The 17,836-nt window shown below is 38.8% G+C and overlaps 1 protein-coding gene across 2 annotated transcripts in view; it reads left to right on the plus strand.

The window, feature by feature from the left end:
* Positions 1-17,836, plus strand: part of EFNA5 (ephrin A5) — a 214,438-nt gene that overhangs the window by 159,385 nt on the left and 37,217 nt on the right. For both annotated transcript variants that reach the window (XM_026672979.2, XM_026672988.2), the window contains exon 2: positions 6,221-6,513. In XM_026672979.2, the coding sequence (XP_026528764.1) occupies positions 6,221-6,513 (293 nt within the window). The remainder of the gene's footprint in view (positions 1-6,220; positions 6,514-17,836) is intronic.

The raw sequence follows: 17,836 nt of genomic DNA on the forward strand, positions 1-17,836 counted from the left end.
CCTAAATAAGTTGATAAATGTGATGGGACTTTGAGAATTAATAAAATGTTATTGACTCCTGATAAAATAATCTGGAATGGTGGTGGTGAGAGTTCATAGATTCAGTCATTGAGATTTTTACATGATGTGTTCTAAGAAAGAACAGATACCTAATTTGGGAGAGAGGGGTAATGTCATCACAGTCATTGGTCCATGACTTTCATACCTAGGACTACCAACCTTCACTTTGTATTCCAGTTATATCCTTGGAACAGAAGGGCAACCTAGCTGCTAATACATTTGGTATAGGACCACATTAGCTCTTAGTCCAGGTTCAGCTAGTGCAGAATGCAGCAGCTGAAGTGCTGAACTATGTTGGCTTCCATTTAGTTACCAAGCAAGGTCCTGGTTTTTGGTTATGATGTACAAGATGCTAAGAATAGAATAGAATAGTATAGAATAGAATAGAATAGAATAGAATAGAATAGAATAGAATAGAATAGAATAGAATAGAATAGAATACTTTATTGGCCAAGTGTGATTGGACACACAAGGAATTTGTCTTGGTGTAAATACTCTCAGTATACATGAAGAAAAGCTACATTAGTTAAGAATCGAGAATCATAACGTACAACACTTAATGATAGTCAAAGGGTACAATCAACAATCAAATCATATTAGGAAACGGTCAATATAAATCGTAAGGATACAAGCAACAAAGTTACAGTCCTACAACTACAAGTGGAAGGGGATGGGTGATAAGGAGTGAGGATGAGAAGATTAACAGTAATAGTGTACACTTTGTAAATAGTTGAACAGTGTTGAGGGAATTATTTGTTTAGCAGAGTGATGGCTTTCAGGAAAAAACTGTTCTTGTGTCCAGTTCTGGTGTGCAGTGCTCTATAGCATTGTTTTGAGGGAAGGAGCTGAAACAGTTTATGTCCGGGATGTGAGGGGTCTGTAAATATTTTCACAGTCCTCTTTTTGACTCCTGCAGTATACAGGTCCTCAACTGAAGGCAGGTGGGTAGTAATTGTTTTTTCTGCAGTCCTAATTATCCTCTGAAGTCTGTGTCCTGTTGGGTTGCAGAACCAAACCAGACAGTTATAGAGGTGCAGATGATAGACTCAGTAATTCCTCTGTAGAACTATATTAGCAGCTCCTTGGGCATTTTGAGCTTTCTGAGTTGGCGCAGAAAGAACATTCTTTGTTGTGCTTTTTTGATGATGTTTTTGATGTTAGGTGTCCATTTTAGGTCATGTGATATAGTAGAGCCTAGCAATTTGAAGGTCTCTACTGTTGATACTGTGTTGTCTAGTATTGTAAGAGGTGGTTGTATGGGAGGGTTTCTTCTAAAGTCTACCACCATTTCTATGGTTTTGAGTGTGTTCAGTTCCAGATTGTTCTGGTTACACTACGAGGCAAGTTGTATAACCTCCTGTCTGTATGCAGATTCATTGTTGTCTCAAATGAGACCAATCACTGTTGTGTCATCAGCAAACTTCAGTATTTTAACAGATGGATTGTTTGAGATGCAGTCATTGGTATATAGGGAGAAGAGAAGTGGAGATAGCATACAGCCTTGGGGCCCCCCTATGCTGATTGTACAGGTATCGGATGTGATTCCACCTAGCTTCATCTGCTGCTTCCTGTCTGTTAGGAAGCTTATGATCCACTTACAAGTGTATTCAGGTACCACTACTTGGTTTAATTTACTTAGAAGAATGATGGTATTGAATGCTGAACTGAAGTCTACAAAGAGGACCCTTGCGTAGGTATTTAGAGATTCAAGGTGTTGTAGGATGTAATGCAGAACCATGTTAACAGCATCATCTGTCAATCTGTTTGCTCAGTATGCAAACTGCATGGGATCTAACAGTGGATCCGTGATGGTTTTCAGGTGGTACAGCATAAGCCTTTCAAATATTTTCATAGCTACAAATGTTAGAACAACTGGTCTGTAGTCATTCAGTTCCTTGTTGGAGGCCTTCTTTGGCACTGGGATGATGGTGGAACGTTTGAAGCAGGAAGGAACATAGCACATCTCTAGTGATCTATTGAAGATTCGGGTGAAGATGGGGGCCAATTTGTCAGCACAGACTTTTAAACAAGAAGGAGTTATCTTGTCTGGCCCTGGTGCAAGTTGGGATCAGAAAAACTGCTAGACCTTCACTGGTACAAATGTGGTCTATGACAGAGATAAGAAAATAGTGAAATGGGAGAGGGGAATGAGGAGATATACCAAGAGTTGCCTTCTTCCATCTGTCAGATGCTAGTGGGTATATGTTTTTTATATGGTGGGGCTTATGCTCATAAATGCTACCCCCCTGAAATTCAAGAGGACCTAATATAGTAGCTTTTAGATGCTCATTGAAAATACAGTGGAACCTCAGGTCACAAACACTCCTGTTCACAACCAAATCGAGTGGCAAACAAGAATTCCACCCAATTTTTTAATCAGGTCACGATTCAAAAATCAGGTGTTGAACAAAATTGGCACAGAAAGATTTCCTTTCCACACCAATATCCCCTTCACTGCCATTTTTTTGACTGCACGCATGCACAGTCAGTCTTGCTTCTGGACGTGACCAAAGTGGGTCGCAAATGGAGTCCGGGAACAGATTACAGTCATGACCCAGAGCTCCATTGTATACTTTTTTATTCAGGCATCCCTAGTATGAATGTTAAATATTTTTTCAACCATTTTTTAATGAATATGATTTTCTTTTTGTTAAGTATTATTTACTATGTTTTATATTTTTAGCTGTTTTTATTGTAAATTAATCTGAGATGCTTTGTCATATGAAGCAGAGAATAAACATAATAAGTAGAATGTTAATCAAAGCAATTTATTTCATGCAACATTTTTATAGAGCGTTATTAGAGTACTATGATGTGGTCTGTCACTTAAAGATAAAAATTTGTGAAGATAAAAAATAGTTGTGATACGATACCTTACTGTCCAGATGGAAATTTTTATAAAAAAACACCTGTCTTTGTGTGAGTGTCCCAAGATGAGATGGGGGCAGAGAATAAGAATAATCATTCACTGCATCCTTAAAAAAAAGGCTATTGTCTAATTTGTAAATGGAACCACTGGAAACACAACAGCATACAGGCACAAGTAGTCCTTGACTCACAACCATAATTGAGTCCAAAATTTCTGCTGCTGAGCAAAACAGTCGTTAAGTGAGTGTTGCCCCGTTTTATGACCTTCCTTGCCATAGTTGTCAATGAATCACCGCAGTTAGTAACATGGTTGTTAAGTGAATCTGGCTTCCCCATTGCCTTTGCTTGTCAGGTTGGAAAAGGTGATCTCATGACTCTGACACTGCAACTATTATAAATATGAACCGGTTGCTAAGCATCCAAATTTTGATCACATGACCATGTGTTTTAAGTATGAAAAATAGCCATAAGTAACTTTTTTCAGTGGCTTAGCTTCAAATGGTCACTAAATGTTGTAAGGATTACCTTGATTACAACCATTCATTTAGTGACCATTCAAAGGTACAACAGTCCTACAAAAAGTACCTTACAACTGGTCTTTACAATTTGGGTGCTTAGCAACTCATGCATATTTGAGATGGTTGCAGTGTCCCAGGGTGATGTAATTGCAATTTGTGACCTTCTGAGCCAGCTTCCAATAAGCAAAGTCAATGGAAGAGATTGGATTCACTTAATGTCCATGCCAAAAAGTTTTTAAAATCAGGTGCAGTCACATGATGGCTCATTAACAACTGCATCACTTAGCAATGGAAGCTGTGATCCCAATTGTAGTCATAAGTTGAGGACTCACAAAAACAAATGGCAATATTTGCGAGAGGGAATTAACAGGGAATGGTTAAACCTTCCCTTTTTTGTATAGACACAACCTTTTAGAAACGATCTTTTCCAAATAGTTTAGTTTAGTTTATACACCACCATAAAGTAAGGCAGAAAGATGATCTCGCAACTTTTTTTTTAAAGAAAGAGAGAAGTGATATTGAGAGTTACAGTGATGAAAAACTCTATGCCTAATTTACATTAATATTCAAGACAAAAGTAAATTCACATAGTAGTGTACCTTGAGAGAGAATTAGAATTTATCTTTCTGTATTTCATCCAAATTTTGTTAAAAACCTGTTTTTCAAAAGCAAAATAATGATAAAGGTCGAATAGGTTTCTCTGCATATATCCTTGGAGAAGGCAGGGTTATTATTGCTTTTCTTCTCAAATTAAATAGAAGGATCCAGTTGGCAGATTTCAGATCCATTAGGTGCTTAAAATATGTCTCTCCGGTGACAAGGATCATTATAGTTAAATATGTCACAGTGTCTTTATTACTCTCTGTGCACTTGACGGATAGCTGGCTGCCAAGGAATAGAAGCCACAGATAATGATATGGTAGTGATGACCAGTAAATAGAAAGCAGGAAGGATTGTGTCTGAAATAAATAAATTATATCTATATTTCCTGTATTTATATGCCATCCATGGTGTGTGCGATATGTGACATTCAAATAGTCTGTCTTTCAGAAAAATATAATATCATACTATGCCTCTTATATATTCATCATTATCGAAAACAAAGCTTCTGTGTTTTCGGTACAATATGGAGTATGTGGCACAGTCATAATCTGTTGGCTACAATTGTGTTTACATTTAATTAGTGTATTCCAGTGCATCTTGTCTAGTTTGTAGATGTGCTTAATAAATTTGATTAATACTACAAGAATATGTCACCTTAATTTTGAAACACTTCCTAAGTTTTATATGCAAGTAAATACCATATTACCAAATACCATATTACAAGTGCAACTTGTATGATTAAAAAAAATTATTGGTCCATTTACAAATTCAACCTGCAGTATACCATATCACTAAGAGTTAGAAATGAATTGTTTTAGCTTTACCAGCACTTTAATGACAGCAAAACCAGCCTTACAATTGTTGCAACTAATGCTGCTGATAACAAAAGTGCACTGGTAAAAATGCCTTGTACTGTCTTTCTCATCTGGTGCTCATTCCAAACTGTCAGGTGAGTGCTGATAATTCATAGCCTGGAATTCTTTTATCTGAACAGCAGTATCTCTTCTCTGTACTTGGCAATGGAATTATATTGCTTTTTCAAAAGTATTTCAAGGCATACTAGATCTTAACTCTTGCCAGCTGTAAGGAAAAAGTCAAGATGAGTAAGTGTTGTAGGAAATGCATGTTCTTGCAATTAGCTGTGGTTGTGGAACAAAAAATACATTCAGATTTGTTGTCAAGCAGGTATTTATAATTTACATATATTCCAACCCTAATCCATGTTTAATTATAAAAAAAAAACCTTATAGAACTATAGATTGACTTCTGAAGTAAACTTGATTGGGGAAATAAACTATTCTACAGATGTAAAAGCAATTGTATGAGGGTGAAGGATCTGACTGGATGGTGTCCTTTCTTTAAAGCAGGGGTCGCCAACCTTTTGGACCTCAGGGACCACCAAAGTAATTTTAGATCCCAGGGACCACTAAAAAGTTCTATGGGTGTGGCCTAGTTTGTGGGTGTGGCTTGGTGGTCATGTAACTGGCTGGGCATGGCTTGTATGTAAATATTATAAATACGTATATAAATATTGAATTTTTTATAAAAAAAACACCAACTTTTACCTAAAATCAGGCAAAGCAGGCAGATTGAGTTGCTCACAGAATCAATCAGTGATCTATCTATCTGCCATCGGCTAGCTCAGTCTCTCAGATTTGCTTGCCGTGAGTCTGCACTGAATTTGCTTGCAAGCAAACCTTCAGTCCTAAGGGAGGTTCAGCAGAGCTGAAGATCTAAAGACTAGCTATAAAGCAAGAAATCCAACCATTTCCTGCTTCCTAGCTAATCTAAATCTCCCGGCACAGCAGAACAGATGATGGTCGGAAAAAGGAAAAATAGCAATTTAGCAGGCAAGTTTACTGGGTAAGGAGTGAGTGGGCGGGGAGGGTTCCCGCAGGCCATGTGGGTGGCACAGCCTTGTATCTCTGCGCCTGGTTTAATTGCTTTGTGGGGGTGCTCTGGGGGTGAGATTTCTCTGCAGCCCACCAACATTTTCTCACAGCCCACCAGTGGGCCACGGCCTACCGGTTGCGACTGCTGCTTTAAAGGACAGTTAATTCAAAACAGGTCATATTATTATCTCTGAAGGAAAAATGTTTCATTTGGTTAAGATGTAAAATATTTTTTTAGAAAAATTACTTGAGTTGGTTTTGTCTTGATTTTATTTTTAGATTCCAGCGAGGGGATTATCATATTGATGTCTGCATCAATGACTATTTGGATGTATTCTGTCCTCATTATGAGGATTCAGTGCCAGAAGATAAGACTGAACGATATATACTTTACATGGTGAACTTTGATGGCTACAGCTCCTGTGATCATACCTCCAAAGGATTCAAGAGGTGGGAGTGCAACCGACCTCACTCTCCCAATGGACCATTGAAGTTCTCAGAAAAATTCCAACTCTTCACTCCCTTCTCATTAGGATTTGAATTCAGGCCAGGCCGGGAATATTTCTACATCTGTGAGTATACCGAGATTTATCTTTGCTCTGTAGAATCAAGAGACCGTGGTGATTTTGCCCCGTTGCAGTGGGAATCACATGCAGTGGACTTTCTTGGTTTTAGTAAAAGTAGACATTTTTAAGCACTGTGAAAACAGAAAAAGTGAACTGAAAATAGCCACGAGGCAAGAACTTTTGATGTTATTCTCCTTCAAAGATTTTTTTGTTTTGTTCTGTTTTGTACTTTCAGAATGGAGCAGGATAAAACAGTACAGTCCTTTATATAAACCTTTATCTGAGCAATATTATTATGGTTTAATTTAATAATTATTAAATTCATTTTCATTTAAAAAAATTTAGTATGGAAATATTGTGACAGTATGGAAATAGACACTATGTACACAGATAGATGGTATGGAAATACCTTATAACTCATTTAAGATGACAGAAACCACATTATCCAAAAATAATGAAGTAATCATTTCAGATTTATATGATTCTTTTGTGTTTCAGATTTAATGCCGAAATACCCTTGGTGCCACTAGAATAATATCATATTATCTTATTTGCATATGGTATCTCCACTAATGCTGCATGACTGCAGTATTGAATAATACTGAATAGTATTATTCAGTATTCAATAATATTTATTATTGAATAGCAGTCTTCTTTTAACTCATTGTAGCTATTCTTGAGCGCAAAGGAGATAAAAATACAATGGGAGCAAATTTCCAAGTAAATTGCCAAGAAAGACATACACATGCATTAGTAAATTACTACGTGGTAAGACAGGTGGTTAATAAATGTTAAAAATAAAATAAATAATAAATAATGCACACTAGAAAATAATGTTATTTTTCTGTGAAATTGTTGCTGTATTATATGTCACCCAGAGTCATTGGGCCCTATGTAGGACTTTATAAATGACAACCAATGTCTTCAATTGTATTTGGAAATCTTTTGGAAGCCAGTATCATTCTAAAAATAATTATGTGAGACACTATGGCAGGGGTGTCCAACCTTGGCAACTTTAAGACTTGTGGACTTCAACTCCCAGAATTCCTCAGCCAGCTTTGGAGGAATTCTGGGAGTTGAAGTCCACAAGTCTTAAAGTTGCCAAGGTTGGACACCCCTGCACTATGGTAAAGCCATGGCTATCTGCACCACTGCATTTTGGATCAAATACATCTTCCATATGATGTTAAAAGTCAGCATTAGTCCAACCAAGGAATTATTAAGGCAGGTTCTTTTGATCCAGGAATAGACATTGTTGTCACATAAGAATTATACAAAGCCCTGCCTTGGCTACAGCTGCCATCATTCATTGAGTAGAGACTCCAGGAGGCCCCCGAATTGCACACCAGTTCTGAGTGGCAAAATACAGTTTCCTTCCAGAACCAACATTAGAAAATATATTTGGAGTGATCAAACCCTGAGCTACTGGCTTTTCCTACGATTGAGTACGTGTGGTTTCCTCCTCACCCAAGCCCCCAGATCTTCCAGATACTGGGAAGCACCTTGACAGGATCACCTGATTGTCTCAGGGTATAAGTATACAAGTGAGTTTCATCAGCTAATTATGTTTACTTCACCTATCCTAACAAAAGCCTTCATTTACCCGTTTCATGGACATGTTAAACAAACCTGGAGAGAAAATGGGCATTCTGCAAAGCATGCCTCTTAGGGCTACTGCTTTCTTCCTCCATAGCAAATACTGGAATTGATCCTAGAGGGAAAAAAGGAAACTGGCTGGTTTTGGTAACAGGTGGAAAGAGGTACAGATTGTTTCTGCATTCCACATAAGATTTGACAAAGTTGGTGTGTTTTGTGTCCCATCCATTAAACAATATCATCTGATGGAAAATAAGATGTGCATCTGCCCCTTGGAATAGCTTACAGTTCATTTTATTTATTTATTTGTTTGTTTGTTTGTTTGTTTGTTTGTTTATTTAATTTGACAAAAGCTTACAATATAACAGAAACAAGAATAAACATAAATTTAAATACAACAAATAGGAACTAATAATTGGGGAGAATAGGACAGGGACAATAGGCATGATTGTGCACTTATGCACACCCCTTACAGACCTCTTAGGAATGGGGTGAGGTCAATAGAGGTTAGTTTGAGGGTAAAGGAGTGGGGGTTTGAGCAGGTGACAACAGAATCAGGTAGTGAGTTCCAGACATTGACCACTCTGTTGCTGAAATCATATTTCCTGCAATCGAGTTTGGAGTGGTTTACATTTATTTTATATCTGTTGTGCGCTCTAGTGTTGTTGTTAAAGCTGAAATATTCATTAACTGGTAAGATGTTGTAACATGATTTTATGTACTATGCCTAAGTCTAATCTTAGTTGGCGTACTTCAAGGTTGTCTAAACCAAGAATCTGAAGTCTGGTGCTGTAAGGTATTTTGTTGTGAACAGAGGAATATAGTACTCTTCTGATAAAATAATTCTGGACTCGCTCAATTTTTATTTATGTCAGATATACAGTGCGAATTCCAGACAGCAGAGCTGAATTCAAGTATTGGTCTAGCAAAGGTTTTGAATGCCATAGTTAGCAAAACAGTATTACCAGAGGAGAAGCTTCGTAAAATTAAATTTACAACTCTTAATGCCTTTTTGGCAATACTGTTGAAATGAGCTTTGGTGCTTAGAATATTCGATATGAGAACTCCAAGGTCCTTGACAAAGTGAGGGTCATCAACAAGGTCATATCTGCCTAGATTGTATTTGGTATATAATTTTTTTTTACCAATGTATAGGACAGAGCATTTGTTGGTAGAGATTTGGAGTTGCCAATTGTTAGACCATTCAGACACATAAGCAAGGTCTTTTTGAAGGATGGTAGCATTGACAGTGGTGTTGAATAGTTTTACATCATCAGCTAAGAGGATGCAGTTGCTAATAAAGTGATCACAAAGGTCATTTATATAAAGTGTAAAGAGTGTGGGTCCTAGAACTCTCCCTTGTGGGACACCACTGATAACTGGTGCAGGGTTTGATAGGGCGTTTCCTATTTTTACTATTTGTTGCCTGTTTGTCAGGAAGGCAGTAATCCAGATCCGGAAATGCCGTAAAAATTTAATTTTAATAGTAGTTTGTTATGTACCACTGAGTCAAATGCTTTGCAGAAGTAAATATAAATTACATCTATTGCTTTACTCTGGTCGAGAAGTGTAGTCCATATGTTTTTGCGGTGTAGAAGTTGCAAATTGCAGGACATTTTTTTCTGAAACCGAATTGTTTATTGGAGAGAAGTTGTTAGACTCTAGATGGAAGGTAATGCATTGATTAATAATTGATTCCATAACTTTGCATATAACACAACACAATGAGATTGGTCTGTAGTTTTCAATCAAGCAAGGGTCACCTTTTTTGAAAATAGGGATGACCGTTGCTAAAGTCCATAGGTTTGGTAAGGAGCTGGTTCTGAATGATAACTCATATATTATGCTTAGTGGTTCTGCTATGGTAGTGGAGATCTTTTTTAAGACGAATGCATATAACCCATCAGGGCCAATAGATAAGGATGGTTTAAGGTGGTGTAGTGCATTTCATAGTTCAGACTGATATATTCAGAGTATGTTCTCATATGTTCAGGTTATAGTTCAAAGGTTCAGACATTTCTGATCACACAAGCCTGTAATGATCTCTGCAAATCTTTTTTCCCCCCTCAAGCTCTGGATGGATCAGGATGTAACTTTCTGATGTACAGTTTCTTTTTTTGTAAGAATTCTTTGCATTACATTTACTTTTATGTTACTTATTGTTTTGTTTTAAAGTTTTATATCTTGTAAAATCTATGTGGCAGTCAAAGGCAGTGCTGAATTATTATATAAAACTAAATTGTAATCAAATGAATCAATGAAAAATTCTCTATCACAGCATTTCCCCACAAGATTTGAAGCCATTGTTTTTGCATGTCAATATCCCTTATTTCTCCTAGACTATCCTGAGCATTTGGAAGAAACGTGATTGTGATTTAGATCAAATGATCAATTATTTTGCCATGTGTTGACAAAAGTCCATTTCATCTATCTTACTTTTTTCCAGTAACTTTCAGCAAGAATGCTTGGCAGATACAGTTTATTTATTTTCTAATTCATCAGAGCCTAAGTGGCTTACATAAATACTGTAGCTGCATATAGTTCATGTTTACCTATTGGGTTATTATCATTTGTTCAAATTTAGATATCTTAAAAATGAATAATAGCAAAATTCATCTTTATGGAATGTCAAAACCTAATATCTAGTCAAAGTGATAGTATGTCAGCCAGGCCTCAGAAGAGAAGCACTAGGAGCATGTGTGCATCCATTCTCATTTATACACTCATACTACATGCCAACTAGTAATGAAAATAAATTGAAACAGTAACAGTTGAATTGTTTAAGTGCTAAGTTCTTGAGTTTCACATGAAGACATGTCAAAATTAAACTTTGGCTCATATCCTGTGAACAAATATGAAATGAATCTGAAAAGTGGAGATGACTATGAAACATTTTAATCTATTTCATGTAGTACCTACCTCGTGTATGCCAGCAACTCAGTGGACTTTGAAAAACTCATTATACAAGTCTATATTTCTTTGTAACAAGCCACACATTAAGTATTTTCTTAATGTGAATGTTAACAATAGTTTAATGTTCTGTCTGACAAGTAAAAGAACTCATCTAATATATTTAATTTTAAATCTATGCTTAATGTTTCTCCATGCTGCATCAAGAACCCAGGATGGGTTAACTCCTTCCTATGACATCATTTAGCTGAGTCTGTACTAAGATATAAAAGCCAGCCCCCGGGAGAGACCCCAGCTTTTGACTCAGCTCCTTTCAGTCAGTAGCTGTGTCTCTGAAAGCGTTCTGTTAGATAGCAATCACCAGCAATCTTCAGTACTTTTTTCCTTGCTTCAAGCAGCTCCCTGGGATCTGGGCAGCTGCTCTTCCAGGAGAGCAGGGCTCTCTCTTCTGCAACGTTGGGAGCAACGTTGCCAGAGCGTTGTGCAGGCAAGCTGGGCAGTGTCTGGAGACCTTCCCCACGCCTGCGGTTTGAGTGATCGTAAAAATGATCGGCAAACCGATAACAGCGCCAGCCAGTGTGGCCGGCGGCTGCGTTTTCCTTTGCTGACTTCGCTCGAGGCTCTTTATAGCCTAAGGACCGATTCTTTGATCTCGGAGCCTGTTTCCCCTAGTCAGTGGCCTTCCACCATGAGGTGAGCGGCCATTTTGTAAGCCCGGGGGTCATTTTATACCATAAAGGACTTAATATAAATTGCTAAACAGTTTCTTTCCAACACAAGAGCCTTTCTTCTACAAATGGATCAAGATAAGGCTCAGGCAGAGCTTTCCCCCCCCAGTGGATCAGTCTCTTAAGCCCAATAAGAGAAAAAGATGTAGGCAGCACACCCCATAAGTCCAGAAGGAGGTGGCTGCAAAAATCAGAGCTAAGGCTCTAGCCCCTAAGAAGGCAACTCAGGCTGAGTTGAGGGCAGAGAAGCGCAGCCCTGCAGCCCTTGAGAGGCAGTTCAACAGAACAATTCAACAGAACAGACTGCAACTACAGCATGTTTCAGGTGATACCCATGGGCCCCAGCCAAGCCCTCCCAGGGGAGGAGAAGTTATATATGAACCTTTCCATCCTGGTCTCCTGAGGCTTTTGTAGAACAATCAGATCCTCAGGATCTCAGCAGATCTGGGCCCTATTTCCAACAGGCTTCTGGGCCCTATGCTCCTCTCCCTCCCTCTAGGCCTCGAACCTCTTCTCAATCTAGGCCTGAAGCCACCTTCACTCTCACAGCAGCGGGCCTTCGGCCTTCTGCCACTACCTTTGAGCATAGACCAGGAGATATCCAAGATGTTGTCTCATTGGCCATTAGGCAGGGATTGGCTGAAGGCTTCAAGCAAATTCTTCGACCTCTGGAAAGGGTTCAGACCCTTCTCCCTTCTCAATCTATAAGTTCCTTGCCTCCTCACCCTGAATTACACAGGCCCCAGGACCTCAGGGTCCATTCTTCTCTACCAGAATGGGACAAGGCTGATGAGGAAGGAGGGGCTTCACTACCTGAACACAGTTACTCCTCTCATTCAGAGCGTGAAGAGGGCGAGATTTTTGACCAAAATCTTTCAGAGGAAGAGGATTCTACTACTCCCAACACCAAGACCAACGTGCGGAAGCATCTGGAAGGCAACAACCTTCTACTGGTAAACGGCCCTTTCGGGGGGGAGAGGGTCATTCCTTCCATCGCTCTAATCCCTCATTCTCCCCACCCATCAGAGGTCGCCTAGCCTTCTTTGCCTCCAAATGGGAGGAGTCAACGATGGACGCCTGGGTGCTCAGCACTATTAGGTCAGGGTTACAATTGGACTTCCTAACGCCAACCCCAGAAAATTTTTTGATCTGTCCTGTCTCTCAGGACATTTCAAAGCAGGCCCTCATGAATCAGGCCATTCAACACCTCCTGGACATCAGGGCTATTCAACCTGTCCCTCCCTCTCAATGAGGATGTGGGTTTTACTCTCGCCTTTTCATCGTTCCCAAAGCCTTGGGGAGGGGGTGGCAAGCCATCCTTGATCTAAAATTTCTCAACCAATTTGTAAAATACAGGCGATTGAAAATGCAGACTCTGCATTCTATTTTAGAGAGCGTTCGGGAGGGCGACATCCTCTTCCATTGATCTCACTGAGGCTTACCTCCACATCCCCATTTGGCCTCATCATCGCCAGTTTTCCATTTCTGTTATCAGAATGCACATTACCAGTATTGAGCACTTCCTTTCGGCCTCTCATCGGCTCCAAGAGTCTTCACAAAGGTTCTGGCAGCATTGATAGCATCTCTGTGTTCTGTTCCAGTGAGGATCCAATTCTACTTGTATTCTGTCCTCCTCCATCCAGGAGGCCCATCAGGATCTGCAAATTACCCTGTCATATCTCCAGAGCCATGGTTTTCCATCAACACCAAAAAGAGCCAGCTCTCTCCCACAACCAAATTGCAACACTTTGGGGCAGTCATTGATACCACGTTGTGCCAGGTTTTCCTGTCCCCAGCTCATGGAAAGAGCCTTGCAGAGTTCATCAGCCAGATCCAGCACCATCGAACTGTCCCCCTGTCTCTGATGTCCAAACTTCTGGGGAAGATGGTCTTCTGTATTGGCATCGTCCCATGGGCTTAGCTCCATTCCCGCTGCTCCAAGGGTTCCTGCTTCCCTACCAATGAGCAGGAACCAGCCACTCATCCATCAAAGTCCTGCTCCCACCACAAATCCAGCGATCACTCAATTGGTGGTGCTCCCTGTCAATCTGGAAGGGACTCTTGTTCAGGGTCCCAGACAGGCTAGTGATAACCACCAATGCCAGCCTCCTGGGTTGGGGTTCCCATATGCAGGGCCAGATTGCTCAGGTCGTTTGGTCCAGGTCAGAGCAGACCCTTCCCATAAATTGGCTAGAGCTCAGAGCCATTTTTCTGGCTCTCAAGCATTTCAGGCAATCAGTGACCGGCTCTCATATTCTAGTCCTTATGGACAACATGGCCGCAAAGGCTCATGTCAACCAGCAAGGGGGACGAGGTCTAAGGCCCTCATGAGAGAGGGTCTACGGTTGGGGTTATGGGCAGAGAAACACCTGTTGTCGATCTCGGTGGACCACATCTCCAGGGTCGACAACTCCCAGGCCACTGGCTCAGCAGGAACCTAGTCGACCAAGCGGAATGGTCCATTCCTCCATCTCTATTCAGGGACCTTTCCCTCAGATTCAGAACATCCATACATGCAACCTTCTACAATGCTATAACAAATCTGGGACTGGAACAACTAGTAACCAACAATACTAGACTTAACAATTGCCTCGATCTCATCTTCTGCAATAGTTTGAATTCAATTTACGGAATACAACTTAAAGAAGACTTTTCAAACAGTGACCACAACATTATTGACTTTTGTCTCAACATACGTCCACACAAAAATCATCATAACGATGGGATCCCCAATTATAACTTTTAAAAAGGCAACTATGATCTTATAGACAACGATCTCTCATTTCTTGATTGGCAATTTCTGTTCACTGGATGCAATACTGTAGAAGATCATTACAACATATTTTTACTTGAAGTCAAAAGAGTCATCAAACTATATGTACCAATAATAACTCCCAAAACCAGAAGAAAACAAATTACCCATAACAATAAGGAAGCTTCAATCCAAAAAGAAATCCCTTTGGCAGAAAAACAAATCTAGTCACGTTGCCAACTTCAAAAGCCGATACAAAAATTTATGCCACCAGATAAAGACTGAATGCACCAATTATCACATTAAACAAGAGGAAAACCTACGCACCAATTCCACCTGCACTTTACAATTTTGTAAACAACAAACTAAAAGATTCAAGGTCCATCCCACCCCGAAAGGACCTAATGGTAAAGACTGCAACAATGACACCATTAAAGCCAACCTCTTTAACTCATTTTTTGGTTCAGTATTTGTAAACAGCAATGGATCATGCCCAGTATTTCCTAGTCAAACCAAGAGAACTACAATGATCTAATACATATTGCTTTTACAGAAGACAATGTTGAAAAAGCACTACACAACCTAACACCATCTCTGTCTGTTGGACCCGATGGAATATGTGCCTACTTCTTAAAAAAGCTATCCACTGCCATAGCCGAACCTCTAAGCATAATCTTTGAAAAATCTTTCAGGACCAGCTCCTTGCCAAAACTATGGTCACTAGCTATGGTCATCCCCATCCCCAGCCTAGTTGAAAATTACAGACAAATCTCTTTATGCTACGTCACCTGTAAAGTCATGGAATCATATATTAACCAATACATTAATCCTCCACTTAGAGACAAATAACCTACTCTCTAATAAACAATTTGGTTTCAGAAAAAAACTATCCTGTAATCTGCAACTCTTACACTGCAAAAACATATGGACTACACAACTTGATCAGGGCAAAACAATAGATGCAATTTACATAGACTTCTGTAAAGCCTTTGATTCAGTGGTACATGACAAACTACTCCTAAAACTAAAATCTTATGGTATCTCTGGACACCTGCATAACTGGATAGAAGCATTCCTGTCAAACAGACAACAAATGGTCAAAGTTGGGAGCGTCCTATCAAATTCTGTACCTGTCAACAGTGGTGTCCCCCAAGGCAGTGTTCTAGGACCAACTCTCTTTATACTCTACATAAATGACCTCTGTGATCATATTAAGAGCAACTGTGTTCTCTTAGCTGATGATGTAAAGCTATTCAACACCACCGACAATACTACTACCCTTCAAAAAGACCTTGACTATGTTTCAGAATTGTCAAACAAATGGCAACTTCAAATCTCAACAAATAAATGCTCTGTCTTACATATTGGCAAAAAAAAAAATCAGAAAATAAAATACAAGCTGAATAGTCAAGACCTTGTTGATGATCCAAACTCTGTGAAGGACCTTGGAGTACTCAACTCTAATGATCTAAGTGCTAGAGCCCACTGTAACCGTATAGCCAAAAAGGCATAAAGAGTTGTTAACCTAATCCTTTTTCTTAGCTGTTAACCTTAGCTTTTTCTCAGGTAATATCACACTAATAACTAGAGCATACAAAACATTTGCTAGACCAATACTTGAATAAAGCTCATCTGTCTGGAAACCACATTACGTATCTGATATTAATACAATTGAGAAAGTCCAGAAATATTTCACAAGAAGAGTTCTCCACTTCTCTACTCATTACAAAATACCTTATGCCACCAGACTTGAAATTCTAGACCTAGACAACTTAGAACTACGCCGCCTTCAGTCCGATCTAAGTATAGTAGTTAAAATTACATATTGCAATGTCCTACCTGTCAATGATACTTGAGCTTCAACCATAACAATACAAGAGCAAACAGTAGATACAAATTCAAGGTAAACCGCACCAAACTTGATTGCAAGTAATACAACTTCAGAGTGGTCAATGTCTGGAATACTCTACCTGACTCTGTGGTTTCTTCCCCAAACCCCAAAAACTTTAACCTTAGACTGTCTACTATTGACCTCACCCCTTTCCTAAGAGGTCTGTAGGGGGCATGCATAAGCGCACCAACGTGCCCTATTGTCTCTGTACTATTGTTTCTTTTTATTTTTCTTATATGTGTCCATTTCATGTATTCATAACTATGTTTATACTTATACCTGTCATCTTATAATTGCGTGACAAAATAAAATAAATTAATTAATAAATTAATAAATAGATAAATCCTATCCCCAATCTAGAATCTAGTCCTGTCCAATATCTTGTTCCAGCAATACATTCAACAACACACCAAACCTGTTAGTTATAGCCCTGAGCCATCAAATGATTGCTCACCATGTTTTATCATCTTGATCTGACAAAAAATGTTTATCGTACTGTTCACATATAGGTCTGTTGGGAGAAATGAATACCTGAATGAACTTTTAGGAATGAAAAGTAAATCAAAGAATTTGACAAGATCTACTTAGCATCTTTAGAACTTTTTCTTTTCCAAATACAGGTGGTCTTCAACTTACAATCACAATGGACACAAAATTTCCATTGCTAAGCAAGACAGTTGTTAAGTGAATTTTGCTACATTTTACAACCTTTCTTGCCACACTCAGGGTTTGTCAAATTTTTCATCTTTCAATTTCCAAATATCAGGGGGTTCAAATATTGTGACACGCCTTGGGAATTATAAAGATATTTTGGTTACTTTAATATAACTTAGATGTGCTTGGTAAGTAACCACAATAAATATCATAACTTTCTAACATTTTGTTTGTTTCATTTGTTGTTAATGGAACTATTTCATTTCTTAATGAATAAGTATGTATTTCTTAAGTTGGTTACACAGTTGTTAAGTAACTTTGCTTGTCAGAAGGTTGCAAAAGGTGATCACATGACCCCAGGACACACAGCAACCATAATAAATACAGGCCAATTGCCAAGTGCCAAATTTTGATCATATGACTATGTAGATGCTACAATGGTCATATGAAAAGCAATCATAAGTTACTTTTTCCCAGTGCTGTTGTAACTTTGAAATGTCACTAAACAAATATTTGTAAGTTGAAGACTACTTGTAATTCTTTTTATTATTAGGCATCCTTTTAAGTTTTCATGGAGGTAGGTTGTGACATGAACATGATGCTGTTGGCTGTCAGCCACTAATGTAAAGCAAGTAACCTTGGCCTTAATATTAAACTCAACACAGTTGCTTTAAGTATTCTAAGTGAAATCAGAATAATTGGAAGAATTTGGTAGATTTGCATGTTTATTTTATCATTGTTTGATTTTTTGGTTTAGCATTGATAATGAAACATTAAATGGACAATCAAGGTGACTCT

Source organism: Notechis scutatus, chromosome 2 (genome assembly GCF_049901735.1).
Source record: "Notechis scutatus isolate UNSWTSFEM ecotype Mainland chromosome 2, rNotScu1.2, whole genome shotgun sequence".
Classification (NCBI taxonomy): domain Eukaryota; kingdom Metazoa; phylum Chordata; class Lepidosauria; order Squamata; family Elapidae; genus Notechis; species Notechis scutatus.